Raw genomic sequence first — 23,584 nt, 5'->3', positions numbered from 1 at the left:
ATATTACATCTGAAATCATTAATTCAGAAGATAAATATACACTATAATGGTACATAAATGATTCTAAAATAACAGAATTAGATGCAGGGGAATAACACAACCCATGTTTGCACTGGCTGTAACATGAAAACAAAATAATTTTTTTATTAATATAAATTTATAATTTTAAATATTTTATTGTCTAATTATTCAATATTCAATATTTAGTTTTTCATGTTATATTTATTTCAGCTGTATTTCAAATTTTTTGGAAATAGCAAAAAAAAAAAGTTTTAATTTAAATTTGGTTTTAGTTTACATAAAATAACCCTGGTCCAATCCAGTTCATTGGATGTACATTGCCTTAAATAGATACAGTAAAAACGTTCTTTTACCTGAAGAACAAGTAGAAAAGGTAGATGTAGAGCACACAGGGTACACTGAGCTCCAGCACCAGCGATTCTCCTAGAGGGATAGTTGTGAAAATATGCCCCAGCATCCTGGCCATCGCCATTTCCTTGGCAACCTGCTGGTCAAGGTACACAAAGATGAAGCCACCTCGATGATGAGTGCCCTTCGTGTGTAAGCTGCCACAGATGGGCTCAGGCTCATGTAGCTCATTGCCGTGAAGAAGATAGCCACTGTGAAAAGCTCCGAGCATGGGATCCAGCCTTTATCTGCTACTGGGAAGGTGAAGATCATAAAGAACACTGATATCATGAAGTAGAGGTACTGCTCCAGGTTGTTCCAGCCAAAGTTGGACTCCGCTTGCTCCACGTCCAGGCTGGGCTCGAAGCGTGTGAGGAGGGCAGTTAAGGCACTGAAGTTCTCCCATCCTTTGCTGCTCTTGAAGACTCTCAGTGTGCAGATGGCCATGGAGATAAAGGAGAGGTAGAAGATGAGGAGCGGGATGACAAAGGCAAACAGATCAATGGTGAGATTGGAGATGATGAAGAAGAAGATAAGGGCATTGACGTGTTGCGTTGGGATGATGGTGCTCAGCCACTGGACACCAGCACGAGATGCCCAGTCAATTAAAAGTTCCTTCATCTCAATAATCGCATGGAGAGGGTACTGCAGACCCTACAAGGTGAGGTAAGACAAAGTCAACATCTGCATTTTACAAGAGTACTGTCAAACAAAAGTTAGATAAACAGCTAGATCAACAGTTCCTATGCCAAGCAAACTTTTGAACATATTTTTTGTCAATTTGTTTTTCACCAAGAAGTGGGATTTTATGTCCAGGGCTCTCTTCATCGCACCACCTCGTCCGGTAGCCAATATCATCCCACTGCTCGACATTCCCCAACTGGACTTTCGATGACGCTTATGAGTGACGGGGGCCAATTCATTTTTTTCCTGTATGAAAATAGCAGCATTTTTTGATGTATTAGCAAGTATGAAGCTGGTTTTATCAACTTACATTACGGTCTCATTGGTGGACATTTAAGTTAAAATTATGGCATCGTTTACTCAACCAAACAAAACATTCCAAACATTTGTCATTCCAAACAAAACACAAAATATATATTTAAAAAAATGTCTTACAGTGAAAGTCACTAGCATCCAGTTTTGCTTTGGATCTCACTGAGTTTCATTATAGACAAAAACTGTTTTCCACAAAAGACAGAAAGTCACAGCGCACTCTTTAAGCGCCTTTCTCATAGACAAATAAATGATGATAGCTTATATATTCATCAAACACCTCCATACCTTCCATAGCACCTCACCATTTCAAATGTGGCTGCATCACTTTTCCTTAACATCTTCTCCTCTTCCTTTGCATCTACGTCTGAGGTTCTCAGTGTGGGAGTGCACGCAATGCCTTCTGTGAACTTTTTCGTCATCTCCACAAAATCTTCCACATCGACATACTTAGAGCTAGCTGTAGAAGGACAAAGATGCATAGTATCTCTGGCTAAAATTTAGAAAATTATACCTCAGGTTGGTTTACCAACCATTCAGTTCCTTTACCAACAAACTAAGATTTCATTTATTGTATTTGTGTACACACAAATATGTACACTTACATTCATTAGACACCATGGTCTCCAGGATTTTCCTCTGAGTATTAATGCTGGGTGTTACACCGCATACAGAAGGTTCACCTATTAGGAAGAATGGATTAAAATAAGAGTTACTACTAGCAAGACATGTTAAAAAAAATGTATTTCTTAATCACAATCAGGTGTTTATTTAACAATATAAGCATCCCAAAATTCAAAATTTGGTCAAAAATGCCACCTGTTTCAGATTTAAGGTACACAAGGATGGAAAATGCTGTTGAAGAAAGAAAGAAATCTGCCAATTACCTGGTACAGTATTGACCTGGTTGACATTCTCCAGCATCTCAGACATGGCTACTTTCTTCTTTCTGTCAGGATTGAGTTTCCAATACATCGACATGGCTGCTCTCCTCACTGCCTGTTCAAACTTACTCTCTGAGGACAGCCTTCTCACTTCCTGTGCATTCTCTGGTGTGATGCCTGCCAGTATAGAAGAATGCATTTGGGATTATTATAAAGAATTTGTCAATAACCAGTATAACAACTTTTCAGATTATATTGACATAACTTGCAATTGAAAGCATGTTCTCAGTGTTCCTTGTTTTTTCAACTTCTCCTCACCTTTCTTTTGGATCCAGCATTTCTGAAGTAGTTTGGCTGCATCCCTCCGACCTTGTTTTGCTGCCTTCACAAACCATTCAACAGCTGTATGGATATTTGTCTCTGTGTCTTTTTCTTCTGCCAGTTTAAGGTAGTATTTACCGAGCTACAGCACACATTAAAAAAATATACATTAAAATAATTAACCAATGTTTTAATTTCTCAGCTGACATATAGAAACACCCCAAGAACCTAAATCGTGTGCATAATAAACCAAACTTATTTTGTTTAGAGTAGTTTGCTTAGATAACAACATAAGAATTAGACTACATTGCCCATCAACCCCTGCATCATTTTGATGAACAATAATAACTGGCCTAATATCCCAGAGGCTCAAAGCCAGACTGAGTATCATATAACCATATCTAATCTTAGCCTGAATGCTAAACCGTGATTATTAAACCTTGGTAAGCGCTTCACAGTGTGCCTTTAGCAACACAATCATAGATTAGTGCAAAATCATTAACAGAAAGTAAACTATGCAGTCAAATGTTTGGCCTATCTACTAGGCTTATCTCCATCCCCCATAATGCTTTATGTACTCGAATCTAACTGAATGAAAAAAGTAAAGATGTGGAATTCATTTAGGAGGAAAGAGGAAGTGGAGGTCTCAAAGAATAGTCAGGGCTCATCATTTCATGTATGTGTCTACAGGATGTATGTCCGCTGAGTCTGTATATACAGACACATTTGCTCTGACTGAGAGAGTATGTGTGAAAATATATACACGTAGGAGCAATTGAGTTATATTGAGACTGGGCTCATCTTCCAGAAAGCTGAAAATAGACACACTCATCATGACCATGCCAAAAAGGACACACTTTAAGGCAGACAGAAACACTACAGAATTCAATACACTGTAGATCATTTAAAATCTTATAGCTACATTATAAACACTTGTGTTCATTATATAGGTCAGTGGAGAATAGCATCACAGTGCCAATACCATCACAAATCACAGCACACATGTTTAATCAAAGAAGGCTGTTGAAGAAAGCAACCCAATTGCAGAATAGAATTCAGTCCACTTCCATATTAAGTTATGAGATGTCATTTCTTTGCTTGTTATCAGTTTATACACTACATGTTTTTTCACAATAAATTGTCAACATTTTATGACCAGTTTCACATTGTCATATTATTTCATATGTGTGTTCGTGCACTCACTCTACTCTGCGCTCTAGGGTCTCCAGCCTCAGCCTTCTCCAGGAGTTCCTCAAAAGACAGATCTTCGTCCAAATCATCTATGAAAGGTAATAGTCACTTACAGTTATGTTAACACTATTGTGACACAATATTGAAGACTTTATGAATCCACAAATCCTCTAAATAATTTAGCTATGTTCATCTTTGAAAAAATTAAATAAAAATAGAGTGAATCATGTGATCCTGGTAGTTAGATCATAATCAGTGTTGATTAAAGTTTCAGAACAATCCAAGAATGACTATTTTTAATTAAATAATCATTTTTGAATGGAAACAAGAGCTTGAGTATGCCTGAATAGACATTTTACTGAACATAGTTTATCTATAGATTCCTGCCAACTGAGTTGTTTACTTGGTTCTCTGTCATTGATTTAATCATGGCCTCAATATAGTTAATAGGTTGCAGCTGAAGGGATCTTCAAAGTTACCTATCTCCATTACCTTCTGACACTATAGGCTGAAACCAAGCCACAAACGCAAAACCAGACCATGAGTAAATAAATGTACCCTTTAGATTTTCAAGTGAGAGGTGGATCTATTTCTTGAACACTGACGTCCTAATAAAGCACACTGGTTTGGGATAAAAATAGGATTTATGTTCTTGGTGAAAATAAAGCTAGCACACACTAGCATGTGTCAGTAGCTCTGCCATGTCTCACTGATTACCTTCATTTGGATGCATTCCTTTAGTGTAATGCGTAATGAATGTATATCAAGAAACTACAATTAATATGGTACTATCAAAAAATATCAAACATAATAAGTTGATTTTTGACAAGGTAAATATCTGAAGTAATTTCAAAAGTTAAATACAACAAAGAAATCTGAAATTGGATCATACAAAAACTATTTTCTTTAGCAGATTGTCCTTCAGCTTTCTTTGCTATGCAAAGCTTCACTTACCACATTCTTCAGCCTTGGCCTCTTCCTCAGCCTTTTTTATTTTCTCCTGCATCATCACCTTTTGGGCTGCAGCCAAAAAGCTCCGTTGACGTGGGAGTTTACTGGAACCCACTGCAGGTATTTTGGTGGAGGACAGCGAACCTTCAGGAGGCGATGTAGATTGTGTAGGATCAGCAGAAATGGTGATGCTGGGTGTGGATGGGTCATTGGGAGAAGATAATGTTGATTTTGATAATGATGAAGATGTTGTAGTTTGAGTCGTTTTAGAGATGTGTGATGATGTAGGGGTAGGTTTTGGTGTAGCTTGTTTTTCAGGTGTTGATCTGGCTGTAAAGTTTGAGGTTTTAACATTAGTTTGTTTTAAATTAGTATCTTGAGTTGAAGAAGGGGTGGATTTAGGTGGTTGGTCTGGGCCGCCAGAACTGGAGAGAGGGGGACCCGCCGTCTCAGTGCCTGGAATGGATTTACTTGATGGAACAGGAGGGTTGAGACGTTTGTGGGTTGCACTTTTCTCCTTGAGAGTCTCAGGAGATGGTGGTGGGTTAGCATTAACATCCTTCTCACCTAAAAGACATAAAGTGCATAGACATATTGTTTACAGAGACCTTTTTTACTTACACTCATTTCTTACATATTTATGTGTTCTTACACAATTGGTAATATGCTTTTTACATCTAAACTCTACTCCATTTACCACACAAATGTATACAGTATAGAGTGTATATATGTGACCCTGGACCACAAAACCAGTCTTAAGGCACTGGGGTATATTTGTAGCAATAGCCAAAAATACATTGTATAAGGCAAAATTATAGATTTTTCTTTTATGCCAAAAATCATTAGGACATTAAGTAAAGATCATGTTCCATGAAGATATTTTGTAAATTTCCTACCGTAAACATATTAAAACTTCATTTTTGATTAGTAATATGCATTGCTAAGAACTTCATTTGGACAATTTTAAAGGCGATTTTCTCAGTATTTTGATTTTTTTGCACCCTCAGATTCCAGATTTTCAAATAGCTGTATCTTGGCCAAATATTGTCCAATCCTAACAAACCATATATCAATGTAATGCTTATTTATTCAGCTTTCAGAATGACACTTTAATCAAATTTAAGCAAATCAAATGACACTTATGACTGGTTTTGTGGTCCAGGATCACATATAGGTTACAAAGAATAACTTAATCACTTGCTCTCATTTCTTACATATTTAATTAGCCTGTATACATAACCAAATTCATATCATGGTTTTTACATGTTAACTGTATTTTTATATACATTTTGATAACCTACTACATATACCTAATAAATGTGTGTAAAGTCACACAATATACAATGTTTTGACAGACCTTAGAGAATAACTACTGAAATTAAAGGTAGTTTCACTACTCAAAATAAAAGAAAACTGAATCGAAACGACTTACTCATTTAAGCTGAATGAACAGTCTTCCTCAATATATGGCGTAACACAACAAAAAATAAACTCTTTTTAAAGTTTTCTGTGCTGTCCACACATTACAGCTATGTGAAACCGGAGTCCCACTAAGGAATCGCAGTTGTTAAAACCCACCATATCTCCAGAGAACGAGCTTCGATTGGATAATTCAAGTGCCAATCAAAGAGTTCCTCTCTGATTGGATAAGAATCGAGCAGTGTGAATGTCATCGCCCAGAGGATTGTCATCATCGCACTTCATTTGGATTCGCATGACAACAAAACACATCAGTCTTACTGTGGCGAAAGACTAGTGGGGAAGCTTAGAATAGCGTAAAATAATAATTGTGACCCTTTTTATCATGATAAAATCATGAAGGAGGTTCAGTGAATGAATGTCGGTTAGACCTATGGGCAGCCACTAGATGTCAACGACGTAATAGAGTTGTTACGGGACGCTCATGCAGCTCCAAATGTTCATTACACCCCATGCTATTTGTGAAACAAAGATGAAATAGGAGGAGACACCGTGGGGACCAAGGCTAGACTGAACAGTGAGAACAGTTGGGGGTTTTGATTCATCCCAACTCGAATCTTTTGAATCTATTCTGTTTAACTCACTAAAGATCCGATCACTGATTGACCGTTTCTGCCATTCTGAACCATTAACACCAACTATATTACTGTCCAACCCAACAGAATGATCCTTTTCTGTTTATTATAAACGCGATGTTATGTTGTTTGCCGGTTTAAATGCTCGAGCTCTTTAAAATTGATGGATTCTGATTGGCTGTCAATTTTTGACGTGAACATCAGCTGAAAAATCGTTCTAAAAGCGATTCCAGTGACTTCCCCTCATAGAATTTAAAGAATTATATTCTATAAGCTATTTATATTTATCCTTATACTTTGACTCTGCAATTGATTATTATCCGTCTTAGTGCAATCAGGCATTTACGCCAGCATAAGCACAAGTGTGTTTTTTGTTATGAAGAATTCATTTATTCACTCAACCTATTCGTTAAAAACAGTTCATGGTTGAAAAGTGTGACTCCAGAAAGAGTGCTTTGAGTAGCAAGCTACATCCCACAAAATTAAAAATATATGTATTTGTTTGTTTATCTAACTTTGAGACAGTATGTCTATAAGGTATAGAAAAAGGTTGATACAAAGAAAACAATCATAGTTTAGCTAAATAACATTGAAGGACAATATTCGTATTCATTTCGTTCATGAGTATCATTCTGTTCTATCACACAGGCTACGTGATGAAGGGCCTATTGTTCAAAACATATTAAAAACGTATTCCAAAGCAGTCACGTGCTGAAACAGGAGAGACTTCAGTGAAAACATAAGTCAAAAATATAGCCTATAGTCTAGTCCGTGTAAATAAACAATTTTATTTGAAAGATTTGTTCACGACTCGAAACACCACTAGAGTTCTCCAAAGTTCCATGCGTTTACCCAGACTGGTAGTTTTATGCAAGTCAGTGCAGCTGACTGCAGTGTTTGTGCGCATCTTGCACGCACTTTCGGATGGAGGATGGCAGTCACTGGCACTGCATTGCCCAAATCTTCAGTTCGACAAAATAAACAGGAAAAAAAAATGATATAGGTCTAAATTAAAACAAGTAACTTCATTTGATTTTACCAATGTTCTGAGAGAACTGGATTTGAGGATGCAATTTATTCGGACTAGCTCATAATAAAACGCTTTAGTATAGCCTACTGTCTGGAAAGTAGATCGCAGCATCATTATCAGTCTGCAAGCTGCGACCTCCGCATCCCCAGGCAAACCAAGGCTGACCTGGTTTTCTGCACTGGCTCGCTTTATTATTGTATTAGAGCATCCTATGAGTGATGTCGGACTGTAGGCGACAGTGGAACCGGGAGGATGAGCTCCCTGTGTACCTGGCTAAACCCATCTCGACTGGACCCAACCAGCGACACAAGTCTCACGGAATGTTCAGCTCCGTCGAGGGCGCATATGATAGCAAGACTATCGATTTTGACCAGTACGCCGTAGGGAGGAAGGGGAACAGGAGCTCACGGAGCAGTAGCAGGGAACGCATCGTGGATGGGGACTTTGAAGCTTATGAGATCAGCGGGGGGACCATCGGCTCCCCGGGTGAGAGAGACGACGGGCGTCCGGGTGTCGAAACCACGGATCAGACTGAAAAGGAATGTCGTTATGAGCAAAACAACGGGAAGGTGGGCTTAAATGTTATGCGTGACAATTTTGGCGGATTTGAACCTTAAACCATGCAAGTAGGCTACACAAGGTTCAAATGTGCTCATAAAAGAATAACAACATCTCTTTGTAGAGCATTGAATGAACGCATAGCCTAAGTAGCTATTTTTCTGACATAAATTGCGAAAGTAAAAACCTTAGTTAACTTACCATACTTTATATGATTTAAAAAAGAAACAAAATTTACAATGAAATGCTGGAATTTTCTTATTATAAGAAAAAGAAATAAAAATTAAAATAGCCTATTTTATCCTATTATGCGAAAGTAAATCCTTATACTTGGAAAAACATACTAAGATGTAAAATGCATTAGCCTACTGTAGTTTTACTATAAGAAAACCAAAAATAAAACTTTAAAATTAAGTTTGAATAAGCCTTATAAACTACAGAAGAAATATATGCTTATTTTGTATTTCAGTGTAAAATATTGCTACAGTAGGCTAATGCTACCATAAGTTAAAAATAAAAAGTTTAAATTTCCAGAATTTCCTATGCAAACCATCTTTTTTTTTTTTAAGTTGCATTTTCTATTTAGTAAATGTCTGTTGTTGTGTTATTTTACTGTCACGTTTGTCACTTTGAAGATTTTTGCCTGTTTTGTTGGAACGATATTTTAAGGTTAGCATGCTTGCTCAACATTATTTTACTTGATAACTCAACATTCTATAGGAACGTCGATTTGTAACATTCCAAGAATGCAAAAATGTTATTTTTCCTTATAAAACGTTATTTATAAACTATTCATATATATATATACACATATGTGTGTGTGTGTGTGTGTGTGTGTATAAAACATTTATTAACGTATTTGACTCGTTTTTAATTTATGAATTAACCTTATTATTCAATATATCTTAAAACAAAACTAATTTTACGAAACTATTAGTAGACCATTTTTGACCCATAACGCCGACATTCTCTTTACCGATTCTCGCCCAGTTCTCTCTCTCTTTGTATGTGAGGGGGGCGCTCCAACATACACTCCAATACAAAACACGTCTTCGAACAGGCTAACAGATACACACTCACATACACTCAAACACACACACACACCTCGGGAGAGGCGCTCGCTTGTGTAGCTCTAACGGAGCGCTAGTTCGTTAAGTGGGTTGGTGGCACAAAGAAGCGGGTGACTGCTCGTTGTTCATCTCCTCAAATCATAAAGGAGAGATGTCTGGGACGGGCTACCAAGGGAAGAAGAACATCCCGCATTTGACGGTAAGACACCGGCTGCAAGGCGACCCTTCTGCTCCCGGTAAATCCTGCGCATGGGGGAAACGAGAAGGGATTAAATTCTTAGCGAGCCAACAAAGCAGAGGCCGCTAAGAAGAAGAGCACTGAAATCAGCCAACGGAAAGGTTACCATTACTGCTACAATGTGGCACAGCCAGGCACACATCCCTGCCGTGCATGAAGCGACGAACGCTCCGTTTGCGTTTACAGTAGATGCCGGGATAAATAATGAATCTACAGCAGCTTTGTTGGGCGCGCTTCATTTGACAAATGGCGAGTGCATATGCAGCGGACTAGACGCAACAGGGTCTGTTGCCAAGAGCAGAAATCTGGAATAAACGGACAATTTTTTTTTTTTTTTTTAAATGCCAGTGCACACATTAAAACAAAGAACATAGGAATATGAGCCCTATGTGTTGTATGTTTGCCTGTAGTTATGGATTAGAATGATCCTAATCCTCTAAAGCAATCTTTGCGATCTGTGCCTGGTTGACATCTAGTAATAGCGCGTATGTTGAGGTTTTTGCTTTGAATATGAAGCCTGAATCTGTTAAGGAAAACGACATGGTATGTGCCTACCTGACAACTGGGTGATGCGAGGTTACCATGGCAACCTAACATCTTTCCACATTACCACATTTGCTCTTCTCTGTTCATAGAACCCCACCCATTCACAGAGTGTGAGGCTGAAACTGTGCAGAAGGCTCTTTTATCAGTGGTTGTAAGAGCACTTCACTGAATTGCAAATATAGCAGGTAAAATAAGGTTTAAACTGCTGTTGGAATCACTCATTCTCTTGCTTGCTCTCTGTTTCTTTTCCTCTCTTCAGAGCGAGCGGCTGCTGATTAAAGGTGGAAGAGTGGTCAATGATGATCAGTCGCTATATGCTGACGTTTATGTTGAAGATGGAATTATTAAGTAAGACATCTTTCACAAGCAAATGCACACAAAGGACAATTCAGTTTTTTCAGTAGCAATTGCTTATCATTGTTGTAAATATGAATGATGCATGCATGAAAACTACGCACCAATCAGTCACATTCAAAAAAATAAACACGTAAATTGCTCTATGCAACATCTTAAAAAATATATAAATTCATAATTTTACTGGAATGTTATTTGGTCCCACTTTATATTAAGTGGCCTTAACTACATCAAAAAATAAGTACTTATTGTGTTCATATTGTATTGCAAAACACTTTTGCTGCTATTGAGGTGGGATACAGGTAAGGTTAAGGACAGGTTTGGTGGTATGGGTAGGTTTAAGGGTGGGTTAAGGTGTAAGGAATTGGTCAACGGTTTAATTATAAATTGTAATTACAGAAATTAATGAACACTTATGAGGTATATTATGCAGATTTGTTTTTCTTTCTATTCTGTTGTGTTTCTTTCTGTGGCTGTCAATAGAGTGAAATAATGCTTAATTGCATTATATTGCATAACATGTTAAATTTGGCATCATATGAAGTTCTCCTGTGGCATCAGGCCATTAAAACCTTTTTATAACTTTTTTGTTTCAATTGCACACCTGTATTTTTGTTTGTTGTGTAATGCAGTGCATGTGTAGTACGTAATATATTTGTGTAGTATGTAATGTGTTTGTAATGTATTCATCTCCCATCTCGCCTTCAGACAGGTTGGGGAGAACCTGATTGTGCCGGGGGGCGTGAAGGTGATTGAGGCTAATGGGTGTATTGTGATTCCTGGAGGTATTGATGTGAACACCTGCCTGCATAAGCCTTACTTGGGCACACCACCTGTGGATGACTTCTACCAGGGCACCAAAGCTGCTCTGGCAGGAGGAACCACCATGATCAGTAAGTCTGGATGAATTGTTAACCTGGTATTAAAAAAAAAAAGAAGAAAGTTTTTCTTAAAAAAAGGACTAAAATGCCATTTTATCTCAGGATTGTGGCAAAGGTACAAGTATGTCGAATATTTAGGATGCAGTGCCAAATGTTCTGAGCAACCTCCTGGACGAGGACTCACTGTGAGAGCAAAGCAGTGTCCCAAATATGTCTGTTGTTGCTTGCTACAAGGACATGCCCTCGGTTGTGCATGTCAGCTACAGCCAATCAGATTTCATTTTCTCTAGCAGTCTGAGCCAAGAGTTTTTTTATGGTTACAATTGCTACTTTTCTTTAAACAATGAATTATAACTATTAGCTGTTGTGAATGACACAAAGCAAAAAAGAGTCTTTGTGCATGTGAAAAGTCTTCAAGGAGCATGCAGAAATCAATAGAGTAATTAGGACTAAAGCAGCAAAGTAACAGCATTTTCAATAGAAAAGAATAAGAACTATTTAATAGAATCTTCAAAAATCAACACAAACATAAAATCTCAAACAGAATCTTGAGCAGAATCCATCATTTTCTGTTTCAGTTGACCATGTGACTCCACAGCCTGGTGACAGTCTTTTGGAGGCCTTTGAGAAGTGGCAGGAAGCAGCAGATAAAAAGTCCTGCTGTGATTATTCACTTCATGTGGATATCCCTCATTGGCATGAAGGTGTGAAGGAGGAGCTGGAACAGCTGGTACAGGAAAAAGGTGAACACATATTTAAAGATGTGACAATATTTGCAAAGCTACAAATCTTGATCATACTGATGTTTCAGAGCCACTTGTTAGAATTTGCCAAATGCTGTTAATTCACAACCGTTCAAATGTTTGGGGTCAGTCAATAAAAAAATATATAATAATTTATTCACCAAGGACACATTAAATTGATCAAAAGTAATAGTAAAGACATTTACCTTTGTAATGTTACAAAAAAAAATTTATTTCAAATAAATGTTCCTTTGCACTTTCTATTCATCAAGGATCCTGAAAAATGTATGATGGGTTTCAAAAAATATTAAGCAGATCAACTGTTTTCAACATTGATAATAATAAAAATTATATATTTATTGAGCAGCAAAAAAAAAGCATATTAGAATAATTGCTGAAGGATCATGTGACACTGAAGACTGGGGTAATGGCTGCTGAAATTTTTTTTAGAAAAGTTGCATTTTAAAATATACTAAAATAGAAAACAGTTCTAAATTGCAATAATAATATTACAATTTTACTGTTTTATCAAGCAAGTCCAGCCTTGGTGAGCATAAGAGACTTCTTTCAAAAAATTAAACCATGTTACGCACTCAAAACTTTTGAACGGTGCTGTAATTGTTTTCTGAAATACATGTTACTGTTCTCTTCTTTTGGCAGGAATCAACTCTTTCCAAGTGTACATGGCTTACAAAGGGTTATTTCAAATGTCTGACACTCAGGTTAGGTATCCATGCTTCCATCTATAGAACATCCTGTACTGTGATATAATAAAATAACTAATTTGATCTCTCTTTCTTTCTCTCATCTAGTTGTATGAAGCATTCTCATTCCTTAAGGACCTGGGGGCAGTGGTGCTGGTGCATGCAGAGAATGGAGACCTCATAGCACAGGTACCTGTTGTCAAATGAGCAAATGCCATACAGAATTCAAACCCACTTTGCTGCTACTTACTGTTTTTTCAATATTTGTGTTAAAGGAGCAAAGCAAAATCTTGGGAATGGGCATCACTGGTCCAGAAGGCCACCCACTGAGCCGTCCAGAGGAGGTGGGATCAATAAATTGGCAAACTGTTTAGAAGTTTAATTGAGTAACTATTTATCCAGTCAGTTTCAGCAGAAGTGAAGTGTCTTGATGTAATTGGATGTCTGTTTCACAGCTGGAGGCGGAGGCTGTTTTCCGCGCAATCACTCTTGGCAACCGAGTCAACTGCCCTGTCTACATCACCAAAGTGATGAGTAAAAGTGCAGCTGATACTGTGACCAATGCACGGAAGAAAGGTGACTGAAACATTGTTGCATGCTGAACTCACAATTTAATATTCTTGAAAGAAGTCTCTCACCCAGGCTGTGTTTATTTGATCAAAAATACAGTAAAAAAGTACAATTTTATAACAGTATTTTCTATTTTAATATATTTTAAAATGTAATATATTAAAAAGCAGAATTTTCAACAGCCTTTTCTCAGTCTTCAGTGTCACATGATCCTTCAGAAATAATTCTGTTATGCTGATTTGCTGCTCAAGAAACATTTTTTATTATCACTGTTGAAGCAGTTATACTGCTCAATATGTTTGTGATATTAATTTTTTTCAGAATTTATTTGAAAGACTACTGTAACAATAATAAGTCTTTACTGTCACATTTGGCCAATTAATGCATTCTTGTTGAATAAAAGTATGAATGTCTTCCAAAGTAGGTGTACTTTAAAAAAAAGTTATTTAATGCTATGTCTAGCAAAATTGGTTAATTTAAACAAACTTGAATATGCCAGTCCTACAATTTATGGACTTATGCTCTTTATTGCCCTGGCTTTAGGCTCTGTTGTTTTTGGTGAGCCAATCACAGCCAGCTTGGCAACAGATGGATCCCACTATTGGAGCAAAAACTGGGCGAAAGCAGCAGCCTATGTGACTTCTCCACCCCTCAGCACTGACCCGACAACACCTGATCACCTTCACTCACTACTGGCCTGGTAAATCATTTTGAGTTATTTCTACATTTTTATATATCGGTGTCATTTGCAGAGTTATAGTGTAGATGCAGTGTAATACTGGAGTCTCATGCCAAGTGGCACTATCTACCAATTTTTTTATCTACTCTCTCCATTACTTTGGCTCTTTGCTACACCCAGACCACAGACACACCTTTTCCTGGCCCCATTTCTAAAAATAGATCAGGCTTTCATCTCCTGTTGCCATGGTTACAGCACTCTCCTCCTCCCTCCTCACACACACACACACACACACACACACATAACTTGCAGGCTGCTAGACTATGAGAGAGATGTCATTATGTTGACATCCACAGCCACACATACTTTCACATGCACACACACACACACACTGTCACGTAGAGGCAGACCGGCACAGCTGGAGAGAGGACATTTATTTTTAGCATAGATACATTAGTCGAGTCCAAAGGATGATAGGAAGTTCTAGAAAAACATCAAAGATTTTTTTCAAAGTATTAAACATTATACAGTATGTAGGATGCGAAGACAAACTTTAATTGTATTGTGTAGAGTGGTGTTGTATTTTGTGGATTTCAAAGCATATCACCTCTGTCTTGATTTTCATCATTTCATTGTGTGCATCTTTTGTCCACATTAACAGTCACTACATGTGTGCGATATATATCGTCTGCGATAATATCGTAATTGTTGTTTTAACGATGTGCAATTTGACATTATCGAGTATTTTGCAAAAACCAAACAGAACACCTACACTGTAAAAAAAAAAAAGGTTGAGCCAACTTAAAATTTTAAGGCAACCAGCTTCAGCAGATTTTTGAGTTTGCTCAACTTATTTTTGTGGGAGATTCGCAAATTTTTGTTGTATAAAAACAAAAATCTGCTGAAGCTGGTTGCTTTAAAATTTTAAGTTGGCTCAACTGTTTATTTTATTTTATTTTTTTACAGTGTACGGAGCTAGTGCACGCATTAATGAAGCCTAGAATAGGGCGCATGCGCATTTAGAGTGCGTTCTTTCACTGCATGATTCAGTCTAATAAAATGCATTAAGAATGATCACAAAATTCAAGATATGGGGGCAGAAAATGTGTGTGTGTGTGTGTGTGTGTGTGTATGTAAGGAATAATTGACGACTGGCCGTTGAATTATTATGGTTGACGCTTCGCGTCGTGACCGCATCACCACCTCGGGTGTGCATTATTTTTCTAATAATTCAACGGACCGAAGTCAATTATTCCGCTTATACTACGGTTGCCACACCTCAAGACATCGATCAGATGATGTATTTCAAGGCATTCGTCCAGTATTTCTATTTAAATCGCTATTGTGAGTAGGATTATTTCTTCCGCATTTCATCCAAAGCCTCCGTTGCTAATTCCAAAACGCCATTTTAAACCTAGTAACAGAGACTTGAGCCGTTGATAACAGATTAATGCAGTTAATACAGTTAATAACTAAGTTATGAGAGAGAGAGAGAGAGAGAGAGATTACCTCTGTGCGTCTCTCAATAGTGTTCGGCAGCAATGTCTCTAGTTAGTGAAACTTAGTTCCTTTTGTTCACGAACAGCGCCGTTATTGTTACCTCGCTTGTGAGAAATCATGTAGTTTTTAAGTTGTTTACTGATAAAATCGTCAGAGTGTGTATGTTAGTGTGTGAGCAAACTGTAACTGTTATGTATGTGCGGTCTGTGAGGCAGAGAGAGCGGAGAGATAGAGTATGTGCTTTCCGTACATAATAAAGCGCAATTTTGTGGCAAAAACATGGACATGATCTGTCGTTTTTATCATATTGTTTACTATATTTATTTGTTTGGCCAGTGTCATTGTGGGTTTTGGTTATTTTGCTGTTGTAAGACCTTTGAAATAACAGAAATCATTTGGCGAAGTGATATGGTCATGTAATGCGGTCAAGAGCTGCCTGGAACTATGTTCGCTGTGCGTTTCCCTGAAAATAATTGCACCCCTTAGAACGTTGGTCAGCCAATCAGATTCAAGCATTCAACGGCCCCGTAGTATATACAGGTGCTGGTCATATAATTAGAATATCATCAAAAAGTTGATTTATTTCACTAATTCCATTCAAAAAGTGAAACTTGTATATTATATTCATTCATTACACACAGACTGATATATTTCAAATGTTTATTTCTTTTAATTTTGATGATTAGAGCTTACAGCTCATGAAAGTCAAAAATCAGTATCTCAAAATATTAGAATATTTACATTTGAGTTTGAATAAATGACCATCCCTACAGTATAAATTCTGGGTATCTCTTGTTTTTTGAAACCACAATAATGGGGAAGACTGCTGACTTGGCAATGATCCAGAAGACAAACATTGACACCCTCCACAAAGAGGGTAAGTCACAGAAGGTCATTACTGAAAGGTGTGGCTGTTTAAAGAGTGCTGTATCAAAGCATATTAAATGCAAAGTTGACTGGAGGATTTGATTTGGGTAGGAAAAGGTGCACAAGCAACAGGGATGACCGCAAGCTTGAGAATACAGTCAAGCAAAGCCGATTCAAACACTTGAGAGAGCTTCACAAGGAAAGAACTGAAGCTGGAGTCAGTGCATCAAGAGTCACCACGCTCAGACGTCTTCAGGAAAAGGGCAACCAAGCCACTTCTGAACCAGAGACAACATCAGAAGCATCTTAACTGGGCTGTGGAGAAAAAGAACTGGACTGTTGCTCAGTGGTCCAAAGTCCTCTTTTCAGATGAAAGTAAATTTTACATTTCATTTGGAAATCAAGGTCCCAGAGTCTGAAGGAAGAGTGGAGAGGCACAGAATCCATGTTGCTTGAAGTCCAGTGTGAAGTTTCCACAGTCAGTGATGATTTGGGCTGCCATGTCATCTGCTGGTGTTGGTTCACTGTGTTTTCTGATGTCCACAGTCAACGCAGCCATCTACCAGGAAATTTTAGAGCACTTCATGCTTCCTTCTGTTGACAAGCTTTATGGAGATGCTGATTTCATTTTCCAGCAGGACTTGGCACCTGCCCACACTGCCAAAGGTACCAAAAGCTGGTTCAATGACCATAGTGTTACTGTGCTTGATTGGCCAGCAAACTCGCCTGACCTGAACCCCATAGAGAATCTATGGGGTATTGTCAAGAGGAAGATGAGAGACACCAGACCCAACAATGCAGATGAGCTGAAGGCCACTATCAGAGCAACCTGGGCTCTCATAACACCTGAGCAGTGCCACAGACTGATCGACTCCATGCCACGCCGCATTGCTGCAGTAATTCAGGCAAAAGGAGCCCCAACTAAGTATTGAGTGCTGTACATGCTCATACTTTTCATACTTTTCAGTTGGCAAAGATTTCAAAAAATGCTTTCTTTGTATTGGTCTTAAGTAATATTCTAATATTTTGAGACACTGATTTTTGACTTTCATGAGCTGTAAGCTCTAATCATCAAAATTAAAAGAAATAAACATTTGAAATATATCAGTCTGTGTGTAATGAATGAATATAATATACAAGTTTCACTTTTTGAATGGAATTAGTGAAATAAATCAACTTTTTGATGATATTCTAATTATATGACCAGCACCTGTATGTATATATCAGTGGGGATTTCTTTAAGACTGCAAGGGAAGCTCGGCTTCCCCTATAATGTCAAAAAATTAATGGACAAATATGTACTATTGTGTTAACATTTTATTGACTAAAAATGTGTTAGAACACTTTCATCTCGAAGACGAGTTCGTTCAGAATCAGCGGTCGGCTGGCTCGATTTCCTTCTCATACATTCCTGTAGCGTCAGTGCATTTCTCTGTTGAAGCCGAGCGTCCATTGACTTCAATGGGGCTGCTTTGAACAGTTTTTTTCAGTGCTTCCAAACTAGACGGTCATTGGATAAATGCTGCGATTATGTCCCGCCCACGGACGCTCAGCGTCTCTGGGGGTGAATGGAGGAGTGGGCTGGCCTGGACTCCGGGCTTCTGCGTGATGATTGGAGGGTCTGCATCTCCTTTTGATTGACAGCGATTTTGTCCTATAAAAAGTCGCTGACGCTGAAGCCATTGGAGCTCAGTCCCATCGCGGCTTTGCACTTGGTTCTTATCAATCATTATATATATTTTTTTATTCATTTATAATGTTATGTTTTAATATACATGCTGCTAACTCGGAAATTTCAAGATATGCGAGCAAAAAATGCTCCTGACACTTTGGCAATACGACACGAGCAAGAGTGCTGTTTTTGTTTCGTGTCTGTGTTCGAATCCAAATCCGCGTTGATTTGGGCGAATCACTGATTCACTGAGCCATTCATAAAAACAGTCATTTGATTCACTCCTGAAGGATTCAGCCGTTTTGAAAGAATCATTTGAATGACTCAGTGATTCAGTCACTAACTTCTGCCACCTGCTGGCCGTTTTTAAGTTTCCCGTCTAAAAGTAGGCATATTACATTATTTTCCAACATATTTCTATATTCAGAATGTATTATTTAAAACATTAATCTCATAACATTATTTATGCAATTATAAATACAGTCTAAATGAATAAATGCCACATCTAAATGTCACTTCATGCAGCTTCTGTGCAGTGCTAAGATGAGTTTGGTTTAGATCATTTCATGGATAACAATACCTAGTCATTCATTCACATTAAGTATTCAGAGAATAATATTGTCTGTTTTCACTTACATCTATTTATTTATTAAATTTTGATTCATTTTGTAGAATTGAATTATAAATTAAGCTGGTATAGTATCGTAAGACATTTTTATGGTATCATGACAACCCTATTATAGGCCTACACCACATTCCCTGTTTCAGTTTAACCTAATTCCCACATTTCCTCCATCGAGTTTTTTTTTTAGATTGTTTGTTCATTCATTCTGTATGTGCATTCATACAGTAGGCTAGGCTAGGGTCACTGGAAAAGACGCCTAGTTGGTACGAAAGGGTCACAGAGCATTTTCTTGAAAAGGGACGTAGGGCAGGATTTACGTATAAATAAATGGGACAATTTTTATGATGTAGGCCGAAAATGAGCTTCCCTCTTTGAAAGACCAGCAGCCGCCACAATTTCATATGGTTAAAATCACATGAAGAGTGCCGTTTTTTCTTCAAAAATAAGCATTATTACAAATGTGATGTTGATTTTATACAACAGTTCAATGAACAATAAGTTAATATTAAGAAACTTACGTTTTAGACACCATATATTACCTGTTTTTGCTCCATTTCGCCAACAACAACAAAATTCCAAACAGCTACAGCACTGTTTTGCGTCTCTGAGCGACATAACGATGTTGTTTCGTTCCTGAATGAATCAACCGTTTAAATGATTCCAATAATAATCCACAAAGATTAATTTTGTTGATACTGGTTTCATTTGTTTGGTAACAGCCTAAATGTCTTATTATGCTAATTGACTGATTAAATATAACAATTTGATTCTAAAGATGCACACTTTTAGGGGAAAAAAATGATTTATTAAAAGTAAAATTGCCCATAAAAGGTCAAAATCAATTTATGATTTATATGAAAAGATTAATTTCTATCAGTGATGTGAACTGACCACACAGAATATGAAGAATATCAAAAACTGCAGCTGTTCTGTTTAAAATTAATGCTGTTTTATTTGAAATATCTATTCATCAAAGAATCCTGAAAAAAATGTTTTGCTGTTTTGACAAAAATATGAAGCGGCACAACTGTTTTCAACACTGATAATAAGAAATGTTTCTTAAGGAACCAAATCGTCATATTAGAATGATTTCTGAAGGACTGGAGTAATGATGCTGAAAATTCAGCTTTGTAATCACAGGAATAAATTACATTTTAAATATATTAAAATAAAAAACAATAATTTTAAATTGTAATAATATTTCACAGTATTACGGATTTTAGTGTTGATCAAATAAATGCAGCCTTGGTAAGCATAAGAGAAAGAGACATTAAAAAAATCTTTTGACTAGTAGTGTAGGACCATGACACATTGTGCAACCTCTAAATAAAAATATGGTTGCAAAGAACATCACAACTAGCTCTAGAGGGCAGATCATGTTCTTTTTGGAGCTGCTACCCCTGTAATTACATTTCTCTTAATCTTTCTTCAGTGGGGATCTGCAGGTCGTGGGTAGTGGACATTGTGCTTACAGCACCTCTCAAAAGGCCATAGGGAAGGACAACTTTACCCTTATACCCGAGGGAACCAATGGAGTGGAGGAGAGAATGGGTTTTGTTTGGGACAAAGCTGTGGTAAGTACATCTGCATATATGTTTATATGGGTTGAGGTGCAGGTTGCATGTATCAGTCACCAATTTATTTGTTCCCTACAGGCTATGGGGAAAATGGATGAGAACCAGTTTGTTGCAGTTACAAGCACTAATGCAGCCAAAATCTTCAACCTGTACCCCCGTAAGGGTCGGATAGCAGTGGGTTCAGAAGCTGACATTGTTATCTGGGACCCCAACAAGATCAAGACCATCACAGCTAAAGCACAGCAGTCGGTGAGGACTGAAAATCTCTGCAAGATGCTGGAATATTGAAAGATACTCTGAATGGGTGTTATTCAGTTCAATACGTACATTTAATATTGTATATTCCGGTAATAGGATGTTGAATTGTCCCACTCTAATACATACATTTTCAAAACTACATTTTTTCTAAATCTAAATCTTTTCTAAACGTCTGCAAAAAATTAATGGTGATTTTATATTTGATAAGCAGGTGAAAATGTGTGAAAATAGAAAGGATTTTTCTGGTATATCTCTCTTCTTCTGTTTCTAGGCTCTGGAGTATAATATTTTTGAGGGGATGGAGTGCCGTGGTGGTCCAGTGTGTGTGGTCAGTCAGGGCAGGATTGTGGTTGAGGAAGGGAAGCTTCAGGTTCAGCAGGGGACTGGACGTTTCATCTCTCGTAAAGCCTTCCCTGACATTGCCTACCAGCGCATTAAGTACCGCAACAAGGTATGACTCTTCTTTGATTAATTAATTGACCATCACTCAGTCTCAGTTAGTTTTGTTGTATATATGAAACTAATTTGGTATATATACACTACCATTCAAAAGTTTGGGTTCAGTATGATTTTTAATGTTTTTAAAAGAAGACTCTTATGCTAAGCATAAAATAATAAAAAGTAAAATAACTGTTTTATATTTTAATATATTTTTACATTTAATTGATTCCTTGTGTCACATGATCCTTCAGAAATCATTCTAAGATGATGATTTAATGCTCAAAAAACATTTCTTATCAATGTTGAAAACAGTTTTTTTTTTTTTGGCAACAGTGATATTTTTTTCCATATTTTGGATTAATAGAAAGTTCAAAAGAACAGCATTTATTTGAAATAGAAATCATTTTATAAAGGTCTTTACTGGTCTTTATCATCAATGCGTCCTTGCTGAATAAAAGGAATGTCTTTTAAAAAACTTACTGATACCAAACTTTGTAACAATAGTGTAGTAACATAAGGGTTCGGTATTTTCCAAGCATGCATTTACTAAATAATATCATAGTAATAACAGTGAATTAGACGTGTGTGTTTTTTATAGTGACAAATAACACATCTTTTAGGTTCATGTCTCAGTTTATATAAGTAACATCAAACATGTTGTTTACTGTTGTTTGGAAGGTGATGAACAAGCAGGGAGTTTCTCGTGGGATGTATGATGGTCCAGTATATGATATCCCAGCAACACCCAAATACATAACCCCAGCACCCTCTGCCAAGACCTCACCCACAACACACCAGCCTCCACCAATCAGAAACTTGCATCAGTCTAACTTCAGCCTATCAGGTGAGGAAATTACCTTTTCTAATGAATATATTCCCCAATATCCTCAATTCCTTTGAATAATGTATCAATTTATCAGTATTTTACAGCAAGTGTATAATTTCTGTGATTGTTTCAATACTATTAGGGGCTCAAATAGATGACAACATTCCTCGGCGCTCTGGCCACCGCATTGTAGCACCCCCTGGTGGCCGTTCCAACATCACCAGCCTTGGTTGAGCCCTTATGCAGCTCCCATGTGACTTTGAGAGAGTGTGTGTGTGTGTGTGTGTGTGTGTGTGTGTGTGTCTGTGTGTGTGAATATTATTACAGTTCTATTTGTTGACAAATAATCAGTATTCTCCTATCACAGGGCCATGCTATAAAATATTTTTGTGTAATGCATGCATGTCAAATATAACTGTACCTTACCTGTGCAGTAAATGTCCCATCTACAGTCAATATTACTGTGTGCATTGTACACAATAGTCTCACTGCTAAGACATATCTAGACAAATACCTATATATAGCTAGACAATCACTAGAAAATACTTTATATCCGTAACAAATTTCAGAAAAAGTAGCATTTAAACAATGCTAATACAACTACTCACATTTATTATGAAAACCCTCGTTCTGCTGATGTGGCCCCAGTGTTTGTGAAAATGTCCTGCTTTAATGCCCTGTGAAGCCGGTAACTAGTCATCCCACAAAATGGTGCTCCTCCTACTGGACAACTTACAGAACTAAAGATAACTAGATAAAAGTGTTAGAATGCAGGTCTGAGATCAGTTTTAGCACAGATGTACAACTAATAAGTACATTCTAAAGCTGAGTGACGATCTGCTCTTACAAGCACTTTTAACTTTAATGTTCTCTGTGCACTGAAATGTTTTCAATTCTGTGTTATCAGTCTGTTTGTGGTAAAGAATGGTGATGGATTGCATGATCTCACTTTTAAATGTTGGTATTATTGACATCTGACCTTTTGATTCTTACACTCTTTATACTTTGAAGGATAATTTGATCAGTTATCTTATCAAATTTGAATTGTTTTACGAGAAAAATGTGTGTTATATCACTTTTTATTTTAATTTTACCTGTAGTGAAAAAGACTGCATGCCATTTTAGCTCCTCCAAGCTCTTGGCTGTGTAGATTTTGCTCATTGCAAAATTAGATGTTGACTAGAGAAGACATTCACATTACCTCATATCACAAATGCACAATCAAAGAATGCAACTATATGCAACACTCTCACGTGTGATGCAAATGATCACATCTGGAGCAAGAGCAAGTCACACATGCATTCAAAAAGAGCTGAAAATGCTTTCATTTAATCTGCCTGTTTTTTCTTCTATTGTGAGATTTTTACAGTATTGCTCCACATCCAAGTGGCTCTAGACTAGTCACTGTGTACGCTCAAAGTCTTAATACCGAACTTCCACGGAATAAACGGTGATCAATACAAGGCCAGTGCCAAGCCTGCTGTATTGTTTTCCATAGCCCATTGTGATTTTGTATTGCCTATGGTATATATAGTGATTATGACCAATGCCGTTTAGTTTTTGTAGGCTGATATCCACTAATGCACTCACTGACTGTTGATAATGATATTCACTTTGCTATGGTGAAATAAAGTTTCCCT

At 37.3% G+C, this 23,584-nt stretch overlaps 2 protein-coding genes across 4 annotated transcripts in view; one reads left to right on the top strand and one right to left on the bottom strand.

Annotated features, from left to right (window-relative positions):
* Positions 1-7,301, bottom strand: part of wfs1a (Wolfram syndrome 1a (wolframin)) — a 12,614-nt gene extending 5,313 nt beyond the window's left edge. Inside the window, 10 exon segments of the mRNA XM_058779751.1 lie at positions 375-498; positions 501-1,062; positions 1,201-1,338; positions 1,710-1,864; positions 2,010-2,087; positions 2,292-2,465; positions 2,607-2,751; positions 3,813-3,889; positions 4,755-5,318; positions 6,184-7,301. Coding sequence (XP_058635734.1) covers positions 375-498; positions 501-1,062; positions 1,201-1,338; positions 1,710-1,864; positions 2,010-2,087; positions 2,292-2,465; positions 2,607-2,751; positions 3,813-3,889; positions 4,755-5,318; positions 6,184-6,187 — 2,021 coding nt within the window. The 5' untranslated portion in view covers positions 6,188-7,301.
* Positions 2,665-23,584, top strand: crmp1 (collapsin response mediator protein 1). Of its 3 annotated transcripts, XM_058780151.1 has the most exons (16): positions 2,665-2,736; positions 3,830-3,898; positions 10,337-10,398; positions 10,507-10,595; positions 11,310-11,494; positions 12,061-12,225; positions 12,886-12,947; positions 13,038-13,118; positions 13,205-13,273; positions 13,385-13,505; positions 14,043-14,199; positions 20,275-20,416; positions 20,498-20,668; positions 20,949-21,128; positions 21,797-21,962; positions 22,087-23,584. In XM_058780151.1, exons 2-16 carry the CDS (start codon positions 3,892-3,894, stop codon positions 22,176-22,178), a joined length of 1,749 nt encoding a protein of 582 aa, XP_058636134.1. In that variant the 5' UTR covers positions 2,665-2,736; positions 3,830-3,891; the 3' UTR covers positions 22,179-23,584. The 3 variants fall into 3 exon arrangements, with proteins under 3 accessions (XP_058636134.1, XP_058636056.1, XP_058636219.1); XM_058780073.1 differs by lacking the exons at positions 2,665-2,736; positions 10,337-10,398 and adding an exon at positions 8,039-8,404 and having other exon boundaries at positions 3,828-3,898; XM_058780236.1 differs by lacking the exons at positions 2,665-2,736; positions 3,830-3,898; positions 10,337-10,398 and adding an exon at positions 9,005-9,662.

Source organism: Onychostoma macrolepis, chromosome 01 (genome assembly GCF_012432095.1).
Source record: "Onychostoma macrolepis isolate SWU-2019 chromosome 01, ASM1243209v1, whole genome shotgun sequence".
Lineage (NCBI taxonomy): Eukaryota > Metazoa > Chordata > Actinopteri > Cypriniformes > Cyprinidae > Onychostoma > Onychostoma macrolepis.
This window is presented reverse-complemented; position numbering and strand designations above follow the sequence as displayed.